This window comes from Nyctibius grandis, chromosome 4, assembly GCF_013368605.1.
Source record: "Nyctibius grandis isolate bNycGra1 chromosome 4, bNycGra1.pri, whole genome shotgun sequence".
Classification (NCBI taxonomy): domain Eukaryota; kingdom Metazoa; phylum Chordata; class Aves; order Nyctibiiformes; family Nyctibiidae; genus Nyctibius; species Nyctibius grandis.
The window spans coordinates 36965314-36989840 of NC_090661.1; the positions used below are offsets into that span (position 1 = coordinate 36965314).

The 24527-nt window shown below is 38.1% G+C and overlaps 1 protein-coding gene across 1 annotated transcript in view; it reads left to right on the forward strand.

The window, feature by feature from the left end:
- FMN1 (formin 1) overlaps window positions 1–23301 on the forward strand; it is a 153880-nt gene extending 130579 nt beyond the window's left edge. Inside the window, exons 16-18 of the mRNA XM_068397364.1 lie at window positions 2796–2945; window positions 15224–15308; window positions 23229–23301. Of these exons, the coding sequence (XP_068253465.1) occupies window positions 2796–2945; window positions 15224–15308; window positions 23229–23273 (280 nt within the window). The 3' untranslated portion in view covers window positions 23274–23301. The remainder of the gene's footprint in view (window positions 1–2795; window positions 2946–15223; window positions 15309–23228) is intronic.
- The last annotated feature ends 1226 nt before the right edge of the window (window positions 23302–24527 follow it).

Below are 24527 nucleotides of genomic sequence, written 5' to 3' on the forward strand. Positions count from 1 at the left end.
GAGAAGTGAGATGAATTGATTTATAGATAGTAAAATATTTAATAAGTTAGTGTTTCTAATAAATATTGTTTACCAAATTATAGTTTTGTGAGAGTGAAGGATCTGTCTTTAACCTTGTTTGTGTTAGCTATGGAACTGCTATAAATCAACTGGGGTAAATTAATTTTTAACTTCTTATCAATATTTTTTCTTCATGGTCACTAAAGGCAGATCTGTGGTAATTTGGATTTTTATGTTACTTTTCTGAGCCCAGGGTTACTCCACCTAACTGAGACACCAAGGTTAGTCTTCCTAGGCAGTCAGGAGAAGACAGATAGGCACCTCCCAAATACAATTCAAGTCTTCAGTGAACTGTTTCCATTTGCTTGCGAAGGTGCCTGAATTGGCTGAACTATTGGCTGACATCAACTGGGGCTTTACTTCTTAATTTCATTTGTCAAGGGTAGCTGTTTGGCTTGTTTCCTTTCTACCTGACTACAAGCCTACCCTTTGTGGCACAGTTTTTTTCATATTCTACCTGCTTTGTAGCCTTTCTGGAGCAGAGTAGACTCTCCAGGGTATGGAGGTACACTCAATTTGCAGTTTACTTGAGGAATTAATTGTCTGACACAGAGTTTGGGTTTTCAGTTGCTAACTAAACATTCAGTATTTTAAATCACTGCTAAAAAGATCTGTTACTTCTGAAAGCCAGAAAGCAGCCCAGGAAGCTAGATTAAGCTGGGTGAAAGCAAAACAGTGCTACTGGGGAAAGGGCTGAAGATGAAACATGAAGAGGGGATGAGGAGTATGTGTCAGGATGAAGGCAGAGTGAGAGAGAGTGTGCAGGAATTCAGAATCCCAGAGCATGCAGAGAGAACTGATCAGCTACAGCTGGGATGGAGAAGGGTTCTCTTAGGAAGAAGAGAGCATGATGTTACTGGGGCTGCTGTTACATGAAGCAAACCTGAGAAGAGAGTTTCTGGTCTTGCTGTTCCTGGCTCAGCTATCCTGATCAAGGGTTATGAACAGCTGAGGAATATTTGGCCCAAGTGAATATAATGGAAATAACATTGCCCAGTAGACATGAACTGTTTTAACCATGTGATTATGACTAAAGTATTTTAGTATTTTTCAGGGTTTGAAATCTCAGAATGGTTTACACAGGTATTTAAAGCTGTATTAGCTTTTTATTTATTTATTTATTTTCTCCTTGTAGTATCACTACAAGACCCTTCAACTCTGAATATTATGAGCTTATTAATACTTACTTTACTGTGATTCCTTTACCATGGATCACCATTTAACTTGAAATACAGTTACATGTTTCATACAAAACCTACATAAGAAATTTAAAAGGTTAATGTTATCACAGAGGAGGATTTAAAAAACTATTATATTAATAGCTCACCTTGAGCAATATTGTTATTCTTCAGCATGTCCTAGAAGCTGTATCCATCTTTGAAGTATCAAAAAAACCCAGCACACATTGGCTCATGTGGCTAAAATCCAAGCTGCTTTACTTTGTGAAGCAGCTGGAGTATATATTCCTTTATTTTTTGGGGGTAGCTTCCATATTTTTTGATGGTTATTTATATTCTTCAAGCCTAGCTAAAAGGTTGAATCTCAACCTAAGGCAAAAAAACTTGACCCTAACTTGGCAATTCTGTATGAAAACATGCAATGTGGACTATGCAAGTGCAAGTATAAGTTAAGAAAGAAATATTTGCTGAAGCTGCATCTCTTGCTCAAGTAACATGTGTTGAATAGTTGAGGAGTCCTTACAAGTCTCTAAAATACCTCTTATTTATCTTATTTTCAAGAGTTACACTTCCTGTGTTCTAGATTTAGGACCGATTGGCAACTGTAAAGAAGACTATAACTTTCTTTTTCTTAAAAAAATCAGTATTTCAAGAAAATTAGTTATTTTGAAACATGTTGATACCTTTCTTTTTAAATTATAGCATTATTCTTAAGTATCACCAAATCTTTCAGGATTGTTACATCTACTTTGCAGAGAAAGTGATTAAACCTTAAAAAATGAACATATTTTTCTTTTGTTTAGATAAGTCTCCATGTACCTAGTAATTCCATTTTATCTAGGCAAAGCATTATCATAAAGGTTAAAATGCACAATCAGTTAAAATGCTATTGGAAGTATCATCTATAATAAAAGACTACTTTGAAAATATCCAACTATATAGCAATTCAGTAGCCACATTATAAAATGAAAAATCATTAAAATATTGGCCATGTCTTTCATAAAATTAATTATCTGCTTATTGACACATGTGGAAGGAGATGATTCATCTTCAGTAAAAACTTTGCAAACTGACTATTGGCACTGTCTGTGGCTTTCTTGTTGCTACTCCCATTTCTCCCTAAGTACTTGTAGGTTACTTTTAACTAAGCCTGGAGATTTTTTCCTGGCTTGGCATGTGACTCTTCCGTAGTCCTTCCATAAAGATAAATGGGAGAATAAGAACTTCATGGAGTTGTTGCAGAATAAAATTAAATAAAAAGACATAATACAGCATTTCCTGAAATGCAAGAAGTTAAGTTTTTCTCATTAAAATTGAATGCCCATGATTTGCCTGTGTGACATATCTCTATGATGGCTCATGCATGTGTAAGTTGCCCTCCTGTATGTGTTGGAAGATTAGTTATACTCAGCATGAATTGCTGCTACGATTTCCAAGGCTAAGGGGAAGTTATGGTAATTACCAGCCTTGACTACTGCATCAGGAACCAGCCCTCAGAGAAACTCTTTCCCCAGTGGGCTTATGTGTTGACAGTTTTTTTTCCCCCCTCCCTCGTAGCTTTGAAGAAACAGTGGGATACTTTGGGATAAAGCCAAAGCCTGGTGAGAAGGAGATCACACCAAACTACGTTTTCACGGTGTGGTACGAATTCTGCAGTGACTTCAAGACCATTTGGAAACGAGAGAGCAAAAGCATTTCCAAGGAACGGTAAGGTTCTAATAAAGTCATTAATACCATTTTAGATGTCTGGGAAACTGTTCCTTTTCAAACCCAACAAATTATACTCCTATATTTCACAGGCGTCATTGTTTTCTTTCAGATCTAATGGACATCAAGGAAAGATTATTCCCTCAGGGTGCGTAGGAAAATTCACCAAAGGCATGCTGTCCCCACAAAAAGATAAACACATATAATCTGATAAATTACACTTTTGTAACCCCTTCCAATTACTAGCTAGTAAAATGAAAGGGGAGCTGTGCTAATTTGTAACAGATTGCTTTTCTGTGCATTTTCATGTTGAACTAGCCTAAATGAGGCGATATTGCTGTCGCAGACAGTACAGACAAATAAAAGTGAATGCTTTTCCACTTAATATACTGCACTTGCATCAAAGGGAAGCCCCAGAGATTCAGGCCACACTTAGCACAGTGTCGAAGCCCCACACTGAATTTACAGCATTACTTCTGACTTTTGGTGTCCTGCTGAGGACATCAAACTACTTGCCGCTAGATCTCACCACAGTCTCCTGATTTTATTAGTTAGAGTAAAAAAAAAAACCAAAAAACCAAACTAAAAACCTTCAATTATTTGCTTGATTTTCTTAAAGAAGCTTAAAATCTTTTACAAAGAAAAAACAATTCTACTACAAGCGTACCATGCTTACCATATCTCAATTAATTTGAAAAGACCTAAGGAGTGGTAATGTGGTCATGCTTTGGAAAAGTACAGATTAGTCACTTTCAGCATGAAATATAAATCCAGGTGCTTATTTCAAATTGACACAGGTTTAGAGAAAAATATCTTAAAAAGTATCAGCAAAAGTAGTAAACTCATTTACAGTTACATTTTCTATTTTGCTCCAAATCAGAGGGGCTTTTAGGTTCATGTAGAGGTAGATTTTTAAAGGACAAGACGTAGAAACTATAAATTCCCAATTATAAACCTTATCAACAGTGTTTTACAGATATTATAGTTTTAAACACGTGAAAGTTGTAGCTTTTTGTATCATCTATGTTATGATTAGATTGTTTTTAGAAGCTGACAACTGCAAACATTTACAAAGGATCTTTTATTTCCTTGTGTCTAGATCAATATGCAAATGTGTTTTACACATTAAAAACTGTAAAATACACAATCACTAGTAGATTGCTATAATCATGATAAGGTTCATCTCAGGGATATATTTTCTGCTGAATCATGACTTAGTTTGTTCCAAAAGCAGTTAGGAGGTATCCAAGAAAAAAAAATCCAGACCATACATCCATTCCTTTTTATGTAATTAGCACCTTGCTGATGGCATACAATGATCCCTTCAAAGACATTGATTTAAAATGCCTTGTAAATGTTTTAACACTACATAACTTCTTAAACTTTCTTAATACAATATTCAAGAAATCTTTGTTTGTAAGTAAACTGTTACATTCTGTTTTCCTACTGGGGTGAGATGAGAATTTCTCATGGTTTAATAATTATATAAATAAAATGTACAAATAAAAATGCAGCACAAATATTTCACCAGTTCCTTTGTTAGATACCTTTATTCCTATTCATAAATGTAAAGCAATATCAGCACAATGCATAGCACCAGTTATTGTAATACTTCAAAATGCTGACACTTTCTGCATTATATAGACTGTTTTTCAGAGTTCACTTCAAATTATTTTTACAAAGTTTCATTAATCTCAAAAGGACAATTCATTGTCCTTTACATTAGGTGATTCATCAAGACAATGAGCTGCTGAAATGAGGAGCCTTGTGTAATAAGTAAATTAGAATGACAAGAACTGTTTTCATTATCCTAAATTGTTTTGTAATGTGCTACTGAAAAGAAGAACCTCATGAAATCAGTAGATTAGAATGACGGAAAAACTATTTTCATCATCTGAAAATGTCCTGTAAAGTCATGACCATTTAAAGGTTCTGTTTTACAAAGTATGAGACTTAACAGTTGATGAGCTGCTGTCCAAGAAATTTTGAAAGCAAGCTGAGAGTCATTGTGCACATTGGTAACTAAAAACCTTAGTATGACAGGAATGGACAGCTGTCTTCCTTAACTGGCTAATTCATTGGATGCACTATTTGTTTTGCATTTTTAAGGATTGTATTTTAAGTAAAAAAATCTGTTTATCATGATCCAATTCTTTTGTTTTGAAGGAAATTTTAAATAAGAGGAAGAATTGACAGTGTAAGTTAGTATTTTCAAACTTGGATTCTGAAACTGAGGCATTGATATCCTTATGTGAACACCCTTACAATTGGATTACCCTTCAAATTTCAGGAGGAGCTGCAGAAATTCAGTGTAAAATGTATCTGGATTAGCTAGTCACATAGATACCTAAAAACGGATTTAATTTTTTACATTTATATAGGAATGTTAATATTGGATTATAATTTGTCTCTCAAGAAATACGGCTCAGAAAATTCAAAATTTAATTTAATATGCAGAATTATCATTAGGCAAAGGTATAATTAAAAATGTATTAGCTTAAAATTAATAGTAGTAAAAATAGGTCAAAAGATCTAAGATTCCAAAATTAAAATTTTATACCTAACTACTTTGCATTGTATAACAGACAACTTAAAAATCTCTGAATTTCAGGAAAAAAGAGTACTGCCTTGAACTAAATGACACTCTCAGCTGCAAGAGCCTGTTTTGTCTAAAAACTGCTTGGCTCCCAAATGTAACACAACTGTAGAAATCTAATTAGATTTCTATGAGACTTTTTCTTAAAGTAAAGGAAATACTTTAACTGAGCTGCCCTGCATTTAACCTACCATGAAAATAAATTAGCTGCCTGCAAGATATAGTTGAATCATTGTCTCTTTCCTGGACAAAATTTGCACACCATTTAGAAATGCAAGACAGAGTTACCGATAGATAACCTGGATTGATATGGTATGATATATGATAAATAAATGACAATAGAGATAAAATGAAGAAAATATTCAAAACCATATTCCTGATAGGAATACAATCACAATTTTATTTCAGAAATACTATTCCCTTCAATACCAGAATGCAACTACAATACAATAAAATTTGCTTTGATGATCACCTCTTCATCCCTGACAAACAGTTTAATGTAAATGCACCATAATACTCACCAAATGTTGGAGGCTTTTGTTTTGTTTTGCATCAAAACCCAGTTTTGTTGTTGACAGCTTTATAATTCAGTATGTCTGTGCGTCTAGGTATGTCAACTGCTTTTTTTGCTTTCTTCTGTTTATGAAATTTTGAGATGATAACTGAATTGAAGACTAAAACAAACATTTTTTTGACAGCAAGGCACTTACACCATGGAAGATTGCATATAATTCCACTCTCACTTCCTTTTCTTAGTCTACTAATTTTATTTGCAGTGGGCATGTCCATGAATTCAGAATCAAAACAAGTATGTATTTATAACAACTTAAATATATTACATATATATATATATGAATGCCTATCTATAAGTCTATTAAAGCATTCAAGATCTGTTAAATTATATTTTAAGAGGATATCCTAGTCAAGTCTGAATATAGGGAAAAAGTATAAATACAGAAAAAACACTAATAGTTTGCAGTGAGTAGTTTAATCACAAACTGTGATTGTATGTTTTGCAAAAGAAATGTGACATGGATTGTCATCATGTCTTCATGGGTGTTAGCCTTTAAATATGAAATAATCAGATATAAAAGGAATTATTGCTGTTAATTTGACCCACTGCTTACAAAGATAAGATTGCTACAATGGTTACCATACCGGATTAAGCCATCTCTTTCAGATTGAACATACACACAAATTTTATACATTGGAATTCAAAAAAGAAAAAAAGAATCAAAGTTTGTCTCAATAGCTGGAGAAGACATAATCATTATTTAATGAACAGAATTATACACTTAATCTTAAAAATAGGACAAAAATCCTATTTTTAATGGTACCTTTTATAAAAAAGTCCTTTTTTTTACAATGCTTTCTTTGTTCTTGAATTTCATCTCTAGCACAAAACATGTTGATGGTCTCAGCTTAATCTTGTGAAAAAAGACATGGTGATTTTTTTCTTGCCACAAAGGCAGGAACAAGTTTAAAAAGCAGAAGCTCTGACTGTAGCAGTGTAGGTAGCTAATGGTAAAGATTAAAATGTCCTAACAAAAGAAAAAGCACTGAGCAGTGCCCAATTAATTTTTGTTTATTATAGTAAATTGGAGCTGGCTGTAGCTTTCTCCCCAACTCTTCCATTTATTAAATACAGAATGAATTATGTTTGTTGCCCTCTATTTCTGCACAGAAAAAGATTAGGTCTGGGCAGTCCTTGTGTAACACCACATGGTCATAAAAGATAACATGTAAATTGCAAAATCTCTTAGTAGTGCTGGCCAATACAATATTTACCATTTTTAACCATTGATTTAAGCTAATTACAAGACTGTCTTGTGCCTAACAAATGACTGAAATTTGACAGAAGCACTTGCCACAGAGGAACTAGTGGATTATATTTTCATTTTTAATATCACAGTGAGCAAAGAGGAGAAATAATCTTTGGTTCAAGACATTATATCTGTTTTAGAAGACCAGATTTATTTTATAGTTTGATTTTAAAAGTTAATTTCTCTTTCATCTACCTGTGTTATCTAAGACAATGAATTAAAAAAAAAAAACAGTGAGAGTCTGGATTTGCAGCCACTTTGATCAATTTGTGCTATGGTAGAACACACTGCCCTGAGCATTAGTCAAACACTGCAAAATATGGCATCATCCAGGTATCATACAATCTGTATATACGATAAAAGCCAAAAGATGAGTGTAACAGATGTTGTTTATTTCATTTGATAACAAACTAATGGTATAAGAAGGCAAACTGACATCACAACATAAATGAGTTTTAAGGAAATATTTGAAATATGATCATTAGGATCATTAGGTGACTTTATGGATTTATGATGGGAATTCCTTGTACACATAGTTGCAGCATCGGGGAAAAAACAACATATTTGTGAGAAAACTTGATCAATGAGCCCTACAGCATTACCAGGCTGGAGGCTAATGGTTCATTGTCATATAAAAGCTTTTGGAGTGAGTTTAAGTTAATTGTGATTGAGTGAAGAAAGAGAAAAAAAGGTGGTGACATTCTACATATCTACATTCCACATGCATTTTGAGTAGATTTTGGGTGGCCAGTGTAGCCTTTGTCTATACCAGAAACATAGAGTTGAAGTAGCTGATACATGAATTAATGAAGAGTCATACCAGATTGTTTAGCAATGCAGAGAGAGAAAAAAAGGAGGATTTTTATGTGTTTCTGAGGTTTAGGTGTAGCTATGGGGCAAATTGAGGAGATAGTTACAAATTACAGGCCTGAGCTGCAAAACAGAAATGGCTATTTCCCATAGAGCATACAACAGATGGGGCAAAGTGCTGTGTCAAGACTCTTGCTCTTGGAAAGGAAAACTGTTTCTTTTTCAGTGTTATTAGGAAAGCACTGCACAACAAAACAGAAAACATCACTGAATCATTATATGAATGTACAGTTATCCATATGTAGTTCTTCTCCAGAAAGATGTGGTGGAGCTAGGAGAGGTAATAATAAGAATGATCAGGTACAGAACAGCTTCTGCATAAGGAACCATTTAAATAAAGGGGAATCCTTTGGCCTGGAAAAGACCCTACTGAAGGGATACAATAGGTATCTGTACAAGCATGAAGGGTGAATGGAAATAGTCATTACGTATCTCATCTAATAAAACAGTTGAAGAGCATCAAATGAAATTAACAAGCGGCTGGTACAAGCCAAATGCAGTGATGCCTCTTTACAGCAGGCATACTTAATCTGTTGAACACTTTGCCACAAGAAGTCACAGACGCCAGAAGCTTGCATTGCTTCCAAATGGTGACAGTACAAATTCGTATTAGAAAAATCCATGAAGGACTGTTATATATGAAGAGTTTCCAGCTGGGAAAGTATTCTGGGGATTATGACTGTATGCTTTGGCTGTCCATATATGCTCCTAGGTATCTGCTAGTGGCCAGCTCAGATGGACTGAAGCATATTTTTGATCTGAACTGGTGTAGCCTTTTTCTTCCTATTGGTTTTTCTTATGCACCAGCTTTCCTAAAGGCATAAAATTAGATTTTTTTTCTTGTTACTACAGAGCTAAAATTTCTCACCCACTTGATACAGATAATGAAAACACTGTCAGTAGGTGCAGAAAAAATAGAAATATGTCAAGCATTTTAGCAATTTGAGGTTTGGAGACAAATTCCACTGACAACGTACATTTTACTATATTTATACTGATTAGTTAGTGGACATTTATTCTAAATGCAATTTAAAGATTTGATCAATAATGACCAAGTTCTTCCCAGAAGATTTAAGCCTGAAGGCTCGATCAGGCAATTGTATTGTATGACATGGTAATAGAAGTGGGCAATGTTCAAACTTCATAGTCTGTTATAAGGCTTCTAGTTGTGAAGCTAACCAAGGACTCTATAAAATCATCTGCCAGGCCAGGTAATACACAGGCATCTGTCTTCTAAAATTTTGAGACTGGAGTGTAGCCTGCTATATAGCATGGGCTAACAGTGTTTTCAGGAAATGGTGCTGTTACTTAAGGATTATTTTATGGGCTGCCTACAGAGATTATCACATGACTGAGAGCAGTAAAGTATGTAACATATGAAAGGAATTTGAGCTATGGGGATATTTCTTAGTCTCTCAAGGGGAGTCACTGTTCAGCTGTGTTAAGGATCTGGGCCGGGTATGCAGCTTGGCTCTAGGTTGAACAGTTGATGTTGACTAGCTACCCCTGCTTGTTCATCTCCACCCATATCTGAAGATTCGATTTGCACAACAATTCCTGTGCCAACACAGTCTTGTGGGAGAAGTTTGAACTTCAAGTCATGGAAAGCTCAGGTGGCACAGAATTGTCATTCCAAGCTATTTCAAACCCACCAGCTGCATGGAAGGAGCTGTAGAAGCAAAAAGAATGGATTATTTCACAATATCAAAAGGTTGAGAGAGAACCAGATAATTTGGTCTCTGTGTTCACACACCAGCAGAGCCTGAATATAACATGAGTAGCAACTGGCTTGTTGAGAAGGAATTCTAGTTTTCCTAACTATGGGCTTTAGAGCATGGAGCATGTCAGCTCACAGCTTCTTCTGTCTGATTTGAATGGGAAGCAGGGTGAAAATTATAATGAGTTTATCTGGTTAGTCCCTGGCTTTATATCATCTTTTCCTGTAAGGAGGAAAAGTATTTTCATGAGCTTATGAAGGAAACTTTTAATAAATCACAGAATCACAGAATATGCACTTATGTTTAGATTTAGTTTATGTGCCCCTAGTTACAAAATAAAAAAAATAATTTTGAATAAAAATAATGTCTTTATTTTTCACTAATATCTTATAATTTAAGAGGCCTGACTTGCATCCAGTTTACGGGGGAAGACAACACCTGCCACATAGAGGCAGGAAAAAGCCAATTATATTCCCATTGCTTATAATAAAGATCTATACGCAGTATTGGAGTCATGGTTCTCCTATTTAAAAATACATGTTTTGATAATTTCCATATTGTGTGGTAATATGTGCAATACTGCTTCAGTATTACAGTTAACACCACATCTCCTTTATTCATTAAGGTAAGAGGTTGACCTCTTTTACTCACTGTTGAAGGAGGGTGACTTTTCATCTGAACACGTCCATGTTGCAGCTGGTCAGATTTCAAGGCTTAACTGACCTGCATTCCTTAATGTTTTGGCCCCATCTTATTGCTTGCTAAATTAGCACCTGCACACCTTTTCTCTCTGTGTTGTGAATCAGCTGTTCTACCATCCTTTCTGGTCTCTTTGTCATCTGCAGTGCTCTCTGTTCAAAAGCGTCCTTGTCACTATTTTTCTAGTGTGTTTTATTACACACTTCTGTCCCTTCTTGCTTTTCTATTTTAGATATACTTCTGTTGACTTTTCTATTCCCCTTCCTTCTTCCTTGATTTCACGTCTCTTAGTTTCAATCCCAGTTTCTCTTCTGTGAAATCTCTAAAACGTGGCTAGACTAGTGTGTCCATCCACACTATTTTATGGTGATATAGAAAGAAAAAAAAAATCTTTCCATTGAGTCCATCCCTGGAGTGACATCTCCAAACTCCCACTCATGGTCATGCCGCTGTAAATGTCCAGTTCATGTGAGCTGTCCCCTGTACATTAATTGACATGACAAAAACTCAGAAGAAAGGGGTATAGAGTGATTGGTGGGATGCTTAGTTCATGTTGTTCAGCCTATGTCTGTGAGTTGTAAATTGTGGAGCCCTGTCTCAGGGCTTGGTTCTGCTACTGTTTCTCCAGGATAAGGCTCTTGAGGAGATTCTTGTCAGAATACATATTAATCGAACTTCCCTAAGTTGAAGAATTTATTAGTCCCTGTTATCTTTCCAGCTGGCTATTGTACTATCTTAATGATTCCCTTGCCTTTCTAGGGAGCCCTTTTACTATGCAAGATTCTGCAACCTCTCCCAACTTCTATCTGGTGTCTCATGTAACACTTAAGTAAGGAACGAGCTTAAGTAACAAGATGAAGTGAGTGAACATTTTAAGCCCATACTTTGTAAATCTCACCCCCTGAGCAGCGTCACTAAGACACTACTCAGTCTAATAAATCCACAGTAAATGTTTTAGTAATATTTTTTCAAAGTCCTCTTTAGATGTTTTGTTGGCTCTTACACTGAACACAAGACTTAAGTGGATTTCCCATATTCACCCAAATTCTTTTCTATTCCACCTGATTTCTATGAAGTATAAATGTTAAAATTGGCCACCTTCATTATCATTTAATATAACTGCAGTTACTGACAAGGAAGAAGGAAAATTTAACAGAGTATTTATTTACCTTACGTTTTGACATTCTATCACTTAGCTTTTGTTTTACTTCAAACAGAATTTGAACAAGTAATTGCTGAACAACTAAAAGTAGTTGAGGAAGTTTATACTTTTATAAGAAGTAGTTAAACAATTTACATCTATATAAATTCTCATAAACCACAATTAATGCCTTAAGCAACTTTATAATACATTTAATAGTTTGTTTTAAGTTAACTAAAAATAATAGTATGTTGTGTGGTATATCTGCAGATTGGTTTATAACATAATATATGGGTCTAAGAAAAGACGAGAAAATAATTAGTAGTTTAGTTCTATCCTTTTGAATGTATTTGTAGTTTTGTTCATTCTGTACCTTATTAATCTCTAATTTTATTTCTAATTTTAATATACTTCTGTTTTTTAATATTTTAATAAAAAGCTTTTCAAACAAAGTTATGCTGTTATATGATTTATACAAATGGGAAATTGTATCTATTTGTGCTAAAGAAAGGTGGTAGAAAAAAATAGAGTGAACAGAGAAGAGGCATACCTAAGTTGGATTAACAGAGTTTGTCTGGTCACTAGCTAATCATTCTTTAAGTGTGTGATTTGTTTGTTTTTACTTATCCGTTTCAATAACAGACTCAGTCAAATGTGCATACATTCAGCTTTAGATGTGGGTAAAGAATATTATGTGTGTTTGTAAGTTTTGATGGAAGGCTATCATAGCTCTTAATTGACAATTAAAATTATGTATTCATATCTAGGTTTTTTTTAATGAAAGTAAAATAATGGAAAAAAATATGAGGAGTAGACTTCTGCTGTTAGCCAATTTATGATTTTGAATTTGATAGTTTTCATACTCTTTCATTTTTCTCATTTCAAGGATAGTGGTTCCAAACACAACACAATAGCCAGTTTTAGTATCCTGTCCATGTTTAACAAAGAATTATATTTATTTATAATGTACCTTTACAGCATGGGTGCTTCACTGATGTAATTACTGAGCTAACTACTTTCTTAAAATTGAGCCATCTGATTTAAAAAAATCCCAAAGAATGACATTCCTTTTACATTATGTACTTAAGTTTCTGATAATGCCTGCTAATCTTATCAGTCATATGTTAGCAAAGTGATGGCTTTTTTCCCTGGGAGACCAAAGTGTAATATATAATTAGTCTGTCATTTTTATGAGCCAAATATTACATGACTTAAATCACGTTAGTGAGCTGGTTTATTTTTATTTTGTATTCCAAACTATGCATTTGATTTTAAAAAATCCAGGTTTCCTGGAAATTGTGCAAATATGGAATAAAATACACAGAGCTAGGCCTAAATCAGTGACAGGCATAATTTTCTTTTTAAGTCTAAAAGTTTATAATCCCTAGAATTCTCCCTTTAGATGAAAATACTGGCTCTAAACATTTAAAAACTATTCAGGAAACACTCCTAGGACCAAAGAGAATATGATCAAAAAAGAAAATGTGCTCAAAATAGGGAACAGTTTAGAAGTTGATCTCTTGGTGTGATTCTGCTGAACCTGAATGCTGCCACTTGAAATACATCATCATCTTTGCATAAACTTTGTAGCTCTGACGAATAGCGTGCTGTCCAGTGGCTGCTATCATCCATCATTAAGAAGTAAACTGTGCTGATTAACAAAAATTATAAAAAGATGGAATGGCGTGTTGCCGCTTAGTTGTTTACCTGTAGAAACAGGGAACACTAATTGCGTTTTAAAAAGATTTCAGACATATTTTAAAATGTACAGAATAATAATTTCATATTTGTGTATTTGAGGGTGTGCTTACAGCTTGAATCAATGTTGTAGCTAGTGTTGAAAATAAGTTTGCTTAAAAGTACCGTAACTGTTTCCGCCTGTTCTTAAGCACTGGAAAGTGAGACGACACCAATACCTACACAGCAGAAGCTTCTAAACTACATAGCTCAGAGAAGGAATTTTAGTTTCCAACACGGAGCATTGATACACACAATAATGAACTTATGAACGTGTTCTGTATTTTTAAAAGAAGTTGTCCAAAATCTAGTTTGCTGCTAGTGTTACAGCAAGGAAGTACACATCAGTAATTGCAGCTATAATCCACTTTCCTTTTTGCTTTTCTTCCAAAATTCCTCAAAAATTGAGTGTGTCGAAAGTGGTTTGAACTGGACATGGTGTTTTAAATACTTTTTGACTGGCCATAGCAATTATTTCTGCAGTGGAAAAAATTAAATAGAAGAAAGTAGAATTTTTCAGTTCAAGAGTGCCAAGAAATGTGTTGTTTATAGTAAAAGATTGATTTGGTGTGCATTAGTGAGAATTGGTTTGCTGACTTCTCCTTGTCTGTAAAAATTAACTCGCAACTTCTTTCCCTCTGCATTTTGCATATAGAATTGTAAAGTAGGTGTTTATAGCATCAGCATTTTAAAGGCCCTGATAGCTGGGCAGGTCCTGTCTTAGGAGTGCCAAGAGTTTTCTTTCCTTTTTATCACTGTTTAGCACATAATTTCCCCTGCCCTTTCCACTGTCTGTAAGAGGTGAGTCAGGTCCCTTTTTGTTAAATTCTCTGTTTCTCCTCTTCCTCCTGATCAAACTTCTAATTGGGTTCTTCTTGTTAAATCCCCACAGAACCAAGGGTTCTGTGTGCAAGACCCTAGGAGCAAAAGTCAAGAAACTGAGGGATCAGATCTGTGTTCTCCTTTCCCCTTATCTCAACAGTGCTTTCAGTAGACTGGTCTGTAGCTGCACACAAGACAGGTTTAACTACCCCTAGAAAAGAACCCCCTCTAATTTGCCTCTCCTATTACTACATCAGTGAGGCTGGTCAGTCAGTTCCATGTAAAGCAACAGGGAAAACGTTAAGGAAAAACTGGCAGATGCTTTCGTTTCAAGGTTTTCAGAGGAAATATAATGTGTGGCCTGGCAAATGGCCTACTGAAATAGCAGGCTATACTTCTATATGTACAACACATTGAGCTGGATAGCTTTTGGTTTTTTGCAGAGGAGTATCTTCTTGCTTTGACACTGCAGCTTTTTTGGTGGGAAAGATATTCCATAAAACCCAGATACTCCATAAAACCCTGAATCTGCAAGAACAGAAAAATCATTTGCCTGGTGACATTTTCAGTGAACAATACAGGCAGACTGTCCTTTTGCTTTTGATTTTCTCTGATCTACTTTTGATCAGAGAAAATCTGATCTTTTGAAAATCTGATCTTTTTGAAAATCTTTTGATCTGTTTAAAAATGTACTCTGATCTACTTTTGATACTTTATTAAGTGACTTTTAATAGTGTAGCAGTTTGTTGGGCTAATGTGCCTAAAAAAAATTAGAGTGATGGTTCTTACAAATATGGTATATACCAAGCAGAGACAGTGCAGCTTTAATTTCTTTGAATCTAACAATGTCTTTTCTACGTATTTTGTTTCAGAATTAAAGTGGCTCAGCAATCAGTAAGCAAGTTAACTGCAGAGAAGAAAGTTGAAACGAAGAAAATCAATCCTACAGCTAGCCTGGTATGATGTGTTTCTCAGTATGGCATTCAGAAGAGGGTTTGTGACATTATTCTTGTCATTCAGAATGATGTTGGGTTTCTGCTGTTGAAGGGTGACATAGTATGCTTAGTTTGAATGTAGCAAGGTGATTTTCTTCCTAAGGAGAAATCTTTAAGGTTATGCCCTATGATAGTCCGACAGTTAAGTTTAAAACTTAGTTTAGTTGTGCCTAAGCATGTGTCCTGGTTTGGCCCAAACCAGGCCAATTAGTCTTAGAGAAACCAAGGTCACTGCTAAATTCCTCACTGCTTACGAGTGAAGAGCCAAAGGGGGGGTCGCACCTGCAGGGAGGAGCAGACAGGGCAGGTGACCCAAGATTGACCAACGAGGTATTCCATCCCATACACATCATTCTCACTTTCCTATTTATCACTAACCCACTGCCTCCTGGAGGTGGGGCCCAGGAGGGAGGGGCCCTCCTGTCTCCCACTGATTGGTACCAGCTTTGCCGGTTCTCCAGTTAAAAGCCTGCAGGTGTGATGGCAGGGGGAGCTACTGCATTTTCCCTTCTGCCTGTGCTGGGGGGAGCAACTCTGCCTGAGGAGGATTTCCAAGCTCTCGATCTTGGTTTTGTATATATTTGTATATATTTGATTATTTCTATTATTCTTACTATACTTTTTTCATTATTATAGTTTATTAAAACTGTTTTAACTTTCCAACCTGTAAGTCTCTCTCCCTTTTCCCTTTCCCTTAGGGTGGGGGGGGAGAGAGGCTTAACAGAGAGCGTCTGCCACAGGTTTAATAGCTGGCCCAGCTTTAAACCGTGACAGATTTCTTGGTGCCCAACATGGGGCTCAAGAGAAGCTCCAACAAGTTGCTCTGATAAGTTGAATCCTGGCTCTGGTGGGAGGAGACCTGGAGAGCTCAGCTGAAAGAGTATCAGATTTCTTCCTTTGAGATTTATGAGGGGTTGGAAATTAAAACAGATAGTGAAGATGGTGATGTCATTTTTGAATGCTGTGTTATCTCGTCTTTTTATAGAGTTTCTTTCACAGTTGAGTATTGCAATGATGCCTTACCTGCCGTGGGCACTGTGTTATTGCTTGCTTCTTATGAATGTTTACATGCAGTTTAGCAGTGGGCGCTGGTCAAAATGTATTGTTTTGGTATGGGGTTTGATACTGATTTATGCTGTGATAAACTGGGCAGTTACTATTCCGATCTCTTATCTCTATGACACAATGATGGGCAGCTTTAATCGCGAATCCGTAGCAGCGACTTTATCTGCACGCTCCAGGCGTCCTTTACTGATTCTGTTAATGATTACACTTCCAGTTTTACTTCGGGAAATAGTACCTTCTCCTTTTCTGCCAAGCTGATTCCACTAGATTTTGCGAAATTAGGGTGGTGCTGTCTAGGTGGCATGTTTTTATTTTCGGTTGTCCTGAATGTGTCTCTGATGTGGGATAAGATTAAATATCGGTGCAGGGACAGTTGTAGGTGTTATGCAGCCACCTCAGATCCTACAGCGTGTGCTGCTGCTACAGCCACTAAATCCACTGAAACCTTGGCAGCCTGCACCACAGCTGCTACACCCCCCAAGATGGCCACTGCAGCTACTCAGACTCTAACGAGTCTCAGCACTCCCACAACAGCCACTGCATCTACTCAGACCCCAGCATCTATCGAATCTGTACCAATTGCTCCTGTAACCAGGAAGAAATACCAAAAGAAATCAGCTTGTGAAGTGAAGGATGATGACTCAGAGCCTTCTAAGGCAGAGCCATCATATGACCCAGGTGAGGGCCCTTCTCAGGCAGAGTTAGGGCCTGACACAGATGGGGGTTTCCTCGATCGTCCTTTTAAAGCAGACCCATCACAGAATAAAGGTCCTTCTAAAGCAGAACTATCACAGGAGGAGGACTCAGACATAGAGATAACCTACCACTCCTTATCCCTGAAGGACCTGAGAAATATAAGGAAAGACTTCAGCCGTTATGACGGTGAACCTATTATTACCTGGTTGCTCCAATGCTGGGATAATGGGGCAGACAGCATGCAGTTAGATGGCAGAGAAGCCAGACAGTTGGGATCCCTGTCCAGAGATGGTGGTATTGATAAGGCGCTCGCAAGAAAGTCAAACACTATCAGTCTCTGGAGGCGACTCTTGTCAGCTGTAAAGAGCAGGTATCCCTATAAAGATGATGTTATGAGTCACCTAAGCAAATGGACCACTATAGAAAAAGGTATTAACTACCTTAGAGAACTAGCTGTGCAAGAGATCATTTATAGACACCCACGGGACATCGTAGATCCTGTAGGTCCTGATGAAGTGGAATGCAACCAATCCATGTTCCGGAAGGTTGTGAAGAATGCTCCACCGACATATACCCATACATTGTCAATATTAGTCTGGGGAGAAGATGATATGGCACGTTCTACTGTGGGTAAAATGGCTAACTGTATGCGACAGTATGAAGATAGTATTTCTTCGCCACTGCAGGCACGCATTTCGGCTGTGGAAAAACTGACTAAGGAGAACAAGGACTCATTTAAACAACTGTCAGACAAACTGTCCAGGATCGAGAATAAACTTGACTCTCTACCTACACAGGCGCGCATTGCAGCTGTTAGGAGAAAACGCTCTCCTACAGGACCAGCTCAAAGGAAACAGAACACGTCACGAGGTATCCTGTGGTTTGCCCTGCGTGGTTATGGGGAGGACATGAGCAGATGGCATGGACAACCTACCAGTACCCTACAGGCACGAGTATGTGAGTTGCAAGCTAAAAGAAATACCAGAGAGAATTTTTCTAGAAGGATGGCTGCTCCAGTTACCAGTAAGCAGGACCCCAGTCAGGGTAGATGGGCCTCAAATCCCTTTTTCCCAAGTGTGAATAGGAGAAATGAAGGTCCAGTCCCTGTGAGCAGCATGAATCCATTTCTTAATTAGGGGGGCCCTGCCTCCAGCCAGGTGGAGGAGAGGGACAACCGAGTTTATTGGATTGTGTGGATTCGATGGCCTGGCACATTAAAACCACAAAGGTATCGAGCCCTGGTAGACACTGGTGCACAGTGCACCCTAATGCCATCGGATCATAAAGGGACAGAATCTATCAGTATTTCAGGAGTAACAGGAGGATCTCAAGTGTTATCTGTATTGGAGGCCGAAGTGAGCCTAACTAAAAATGAATGGAAAAAGCACCCCATTGTGACTGGCCCAGATGCTCCGTGCATCCTTGGCATAGACTACCTCAAGAGAGGGTATTTTAAGGACCCAAAAGGGTATAGATGGGCCTTTGGTATAGCAGCTGTAGAGACTGAGGATATTAAACAGCTGTCTACCTTGCCTGGCCTCTCAGAGGATCCTTCTGTTGTGGGGTTGCTGAAGGTTGAAGAACAACAGGTGCCAATTGCTACTACCACGGTGCACCGACGACAATATCGCACCAATCGAGACTCCCTGATCCCCATTCATAAACTGATTAGACAATTAGAAAATCAAGGAGTGATTGGCAAGACTCGCTCACTATTAAAGAATAGTCCTATATGGCCAGTGCGAAAGTCTAATGGAGAATGGAGATTAACTATGGACTATCGTGGCCTAAATGAAGTTACGCCACCGCTGAGTGCTGCTGTGCCAGACATGCTAGAACTTCAATACGAACTGGAGTCAAAGCCAGCCAAGTGGTATGCCACCATAGACATAGCTAATGCATTTTTCTCTATTCCTTTGGCACCAAAGTGCAGGCCACAGTTTGCTTTTACCTGGAGAGGTATCCAGTACACCTGGAATCGACTGCCCCAGGGGTGGAAACACAGTCCTACTATTTGCCATGGACTGATCCAGACTGCACTAGAAAAGGGTGGAGCTCCAGAACATTTGCAATACATTGATGACATCATTGTGTGGGGTGATAGAGCAGCAGAAGTTTTTGACAAAGGGGAGAAAATAATCCAAATTCTTCTGAAAGCTGGTTTTGCCATAAAAAGAGGCAAGGTCAAGGGACCTGCCCGGGAGATCCAGTTTTTAGGGATTAAATGGCAAGATGGGCGTCGCCAGATCCCGATAGAGGTGATCAACAAAATAACAGCTATGTCCGCACCAACTAACAAAAAGGAAACACAAGCCTTCTTAGGCGTTGTGGGTTTCTGGAGAATGCATATTCCAGATTACAGCCAGATTGTACACCCTCTTTATCAAGTGACCAGAAAGAAGAATGATTTTCAGTGGGGCCCTGAACAACGACAGGCTTTTGAACAGATTAAACAAGAGATTGTGCATGCAGTAGCCCTTGGACCAGTGCGTACGGGACAAGATGTTAAAAATGTGCTCTACACCGCAGCTGGGGACAATGGTCCTACCTGGAGCCTCTGGCAGAAAGTACCAGGGGAGACTCGAGGTCGACCCCTAGGATTTTGGAGTCGAGGATACAAGGGCTCCGAGGCCAATTACACTCCAACTGAAAAAGAGATACTGGCAGCATATGAAGGAGTTAGAGCTGCTTCAGAGGTAATTGGTACTGAAGCACAACTTCTCCTAGCACCTCGATTACCAGTACTAGGCTGGATGTTCAAGGGTAAGGTTCCCACTACCCATCATGCAAGTGATGCTACATGGAGTAAATGGATTGCATTAATTACACAGAGGGCTCGAACAGGAAACCCTAATCACCCAGGAATCTTAGAAGTGATCATGGACTGGCCAGAAGGCAAAGACTTCGGAATGCCACCAGAAAAGGAGGTGACACGTGCTGAAGAAGCCCCACCATATAATGAACTACCAGAGGATGAGAAGCAGTATGTCCTGTTCACCGATGGATCCTGCCAGCTTGTAGGAAAGCATCGGAAGTGGAAAGCTGCTGTATGGAGTCCCATACGACGAGTCACAGAAGCCACAGAAGGTCAAGGTGAATCAAGTCAATTTGCAGAGGTAAAAGCCATCCAGCTGGCTCTAGACATTGCTGAATGAGAAAAGTGGCCAAGGCTGTATCTTTATACTGACTCATGGATGGTGGCATATGCCTTCTGGGGGTGGTTAAAGCAGTGGAAGCGAAGCAACTGGCGGCGCAAAGGGAAACCTATTTGGGCTGCTGAATTGTGGCAAGATATTGCTGCTCGGCTAGAGAAACTAGTCGTGAAGGTACGTCATGTAGATGCTCACGTACCTAAAAGTCGGGCAACTGAGGAACATCGAAACAACCAACAAGCGGATCAAGCTGCTAAAGTGTTCCGAATAGATTTGGACTGGGAACATAAAGGTGAACTATTTTTAGCTCGGTGGGCTCATGACACTTCAGGTCATCAAGGAAGAGATGCAACATACAGATGGGCTCGTGACCGAGGGGTGGACTTAACCATGGACTCTATTGCACACGTTATCCACGATTGTGAAACATGCGCCGCAATTAAGCAAGCCAAACGGTTAAAACCTTTGTGGTATGGGGGGCAGTGGTTGAAATATAAATATGGGGAGGCCTGGCAAATTGACTATATCACACTCCCTCAAACCCGCCAGGGTAAATGCTATGTGCTTACCATGGTGGAGGCGACCACCGGATGGTTGGAAACATACCCTGTGCCCCTTGCCACTGCCTGGAACACTATTCTGGGCCTTGAAAAGCAAATCTTGTGGCGACACAGCACGCCAGAGAGAATTGAGTCGGACAATGGGACTCATTTCAAAAACAGTCTCATAGACAACTGGGCCAAAGAGCATGGCATCGAATGGGTATATCACATCCCCTATCATGCACCAGCCTCTGGGAAAATTGAATGGTATAATGGGCTGTTAAAAACTACCCTGAAAGCAATGGGGGGTGGAACCTTTAAAAACTGGGATAAACATCTGGCACAAGCTACCTGGTTAGTTAATACCAGGGGATCTATCAATCGAGCTGGCCCTGCTCAGTCAGACCTTCTACATACAGTAGAAGGAGATAAAGTCCCTGTGGTGCATGAAAGGAATCTATTGGGAAAAACTGTCTGGATTCTTCCTGCAACGGGCAAAGGTAAACCCATTCGTGGGATTGCTTTTGCTCAGGGACCTGGATATACTTGGTGGGTGATGTTGCAAGATGGTGAAGTCCGATGTGTCGCTGAAGGTGATCTGATTCTGGGTGAGAATAATTAATTCTGAACTGTATGTTGTTGCTGCATAAGTGTCTTTCAGGTTAAGACAGTGGTGACGAGACCGGAGCTAGCTGCAAGTGGCGTCCAGTAACCTCCTCGAGACTGACATTTTGAACCTGCAACCCGTGGGCATGAACCGTGACAAAACTCATACCATCTCTCCTGCCCTGAGAGACTGCTAGCCAGATGGAAACCCACAATCCTGAACTAAATGAACTTGATGAACTTTTTGCATAAAGATGAATCATAAATTAGTGATATGTGTATATATATTTGAAAATGAAAAGGTAGTGGTGATCTGAGTATGATGTGAATGGTATGGAATAAGGGGTGGAATGTCCTGGTTTGGCCCAAACCAGGCCAATTAGTCTTAGAGAAACCAAGGTCACTGCTAAATTCCTCACTGCTTACGAGTGAAGAGCCAAAGGGGGGGTCGCACCTGCAGGGAGGAGCAGACAGGGCAGGTGACCCAAGATTGACCAACGAGGTATTCCATCCCATACACATCATTCTCACTTTCCTATTTATCACTAACCCACTGCCTCCTGGAGGTGGGGCCCAGGAGGGAGGGGCCCTCCTGTCTCCCACTGATTGGTACCAGCTTTGCCAGTTCTCCAGTTAAAAGCCTGCAGGTGTGATGGCAGGGGGAGCTACTGCATTTTCCCTTCTGCCTGTGCTGGGGGGAGCAACTCTGCCTGAGGAGGATTTCCAAGCTCTCGATCTTGGTTTTGTACATATTTGTATATATTTGATTATTTCTGTTATTCTTATTATACACTTTTTCATTATTATAGTTTATTAAAACTGTTTTAACTTTCCAACCCATAAGTCTCTCTCCCTTTTCCCTTTCCCTTAGGGTGGGGGTGGGAGAGGGTTAACAGAGAGTGTCTGCCACCGGGTTAGTAGCCAGCCCAGCTTTAAACCGTGACAGCATGGCTCTGCTATTTTAGATAACAAAATATGATAAGAGTTGCTTTTCTGCTTTCTTCCTTCCTTCCACTGAAGTCTTTTGTATTTTCTTCCGTGCTCCGTAGTGCATTGAGGCTCACTGCATATATTTGTCCAGTGGCTGAGTGTCTGGGGTTTTTTTCAAACCTTACAAAATCTTGTTTGCTCTGTTGAATAACGGTAGAAGGGATTAAATCCCCATTTTGTTCCTTGCTGTTTCTCAGGGTTTTTGATACAACACAAAAAGAGGACTAAAAATTTATGCTGTAGATAAAATCTTCTTTGTCTGTGTAAAAGATGCAGGTTAAATTAGCATTTCTCAAACTGTAGGAAGCAAGAGACTAAGGGAAGGAAATGTACATGAAAGAATCAGTATATTATTTCCATTCTCAGCAGAGCATATCAGTTGGAGGACAGGCAGCAGAGATATGAATGACTACACTTTCTTGGGAAGAGGTCATTAAACGACATAATCTAGCTAATGCTAAATCAGAGCCTTCATGTCAGCAGAAACCATTCCAGATCAGAGAAGGTATTAGATTCATGTGAATTTGAAATTTATCTGGTTTTCTCTTGCTGCACTGGTCTTCACAGAGCTGTGTATTTTTAAAGGCACACAGTATTTGACAAGTGTGCAGCCAAAGCAAGTTCCATTTTTCTACAGTAAGTAATGAACTGGTTCTGAGCCTTCCTTCAGTGCTCCAGGTGTTCATTTTTTTTTAATTAAAGAAAACTCTGATCTACTGTGACTTGTTTAGTACTTCTCAGTCTCTTAGACCAAATGCTCATGGCAACTTGAGAGGAGATGGAAAATTATAGACAAGAATGATAATAAAACTCTTTCTTTTTCTTTAACAGAAAGAAAGACTACGTCAGAAGGAAGCCAATGTGACTGCCAACTGAAAAAAGAAAGATGAAAATGATAGCATGACTTTGTACCTTGCATGATGCTTTACTACACCCATGGCCCAGGGAGCACCTTATGTTAGATATTGAATTCTGCTTTGCTGATCTGTTCCAAGACAATCCACTGAAGACTTTTCAGTTCCTTCAGAGGGCTTTGTACATTCAGTGGAGGGAATTCTAAGAAGGCTTTTACATGGGAAGTCAAAATTATTTTCTGTAACTCTTCCTTACATTGCTTAAAATGCATCTGGTTTTTAATGGTTATTTAAAGTACTCTGTGCATAATGTGTTAATATGGAAGAGCTAAAATGAGCATTTTGGATGCTGATTTAAGTAATAACTAACAACCTGTAGGTTATTTATAGGGCTTTGTGTAGACGAGAGCAAATATGCCATTCAGCTCACAAAAGACTATTACATCCTACTTTTTGTTACTTCAGCAGTAACTGGGGTAAAATTGACTGATTCTAAATAATTTTACAGTGTCTAAGTAGTGGATGCATCTTTCTAAAACTGATTAAATGTAATTATAGATTTATGCTGTATTTTACTATAAATATCTTTACAGAAGCTTCACCTTATGCCATGCATTGAAATGGATACTGTTTTGCACATGAAAATGAATAGCTTCAAATTCTTTAGTTTTACAATTGATGGCATAACTGATTCATTACTTTTTTTTAACCTAACATTTCCTACATTTTGAGCTTCAAAAGAAAAATTATAAAAATGTATATTTTTATTTCAGTATATATTGAAAATATCAATTCCATAAAAATATGGCTTTATTAGTCATTATTCATTGAACTAAAATACAACTATATGTCTCCATGAAGTTACACAATTGCCATTAAATCTCTGGCTTTCGATTCTATTGAAAGCGTTCTTTTAAAGAGTGATATCTCACTCTAAAATATATTATGCAGCCTGCTCTTGTCCCCCTATATTTTTATGAAGAATATGCCTAGCATATATAAAATGTATAAGTAAAACTTGAAGAAGAAATAAGAGTCTTGCTGTCCTCCTGTAACATTATAATCATTGCCCATGAAGTAGCAGAGCCTGAAAAAAAGCCCTACAGAATATCCACTATTACTTGAAGATTCTTACTGCATTTTAAGAATTTGGATTCTTAGAAGGAGAGATCTTTTACCTTATTTAAGTTAAAACAGAAAAGTGATTTTTAAATACAAGTAGGTAATGGCCTATAAACAGGAACAAAAAACTGGAGAAAACATGCTTCTGCTTGCT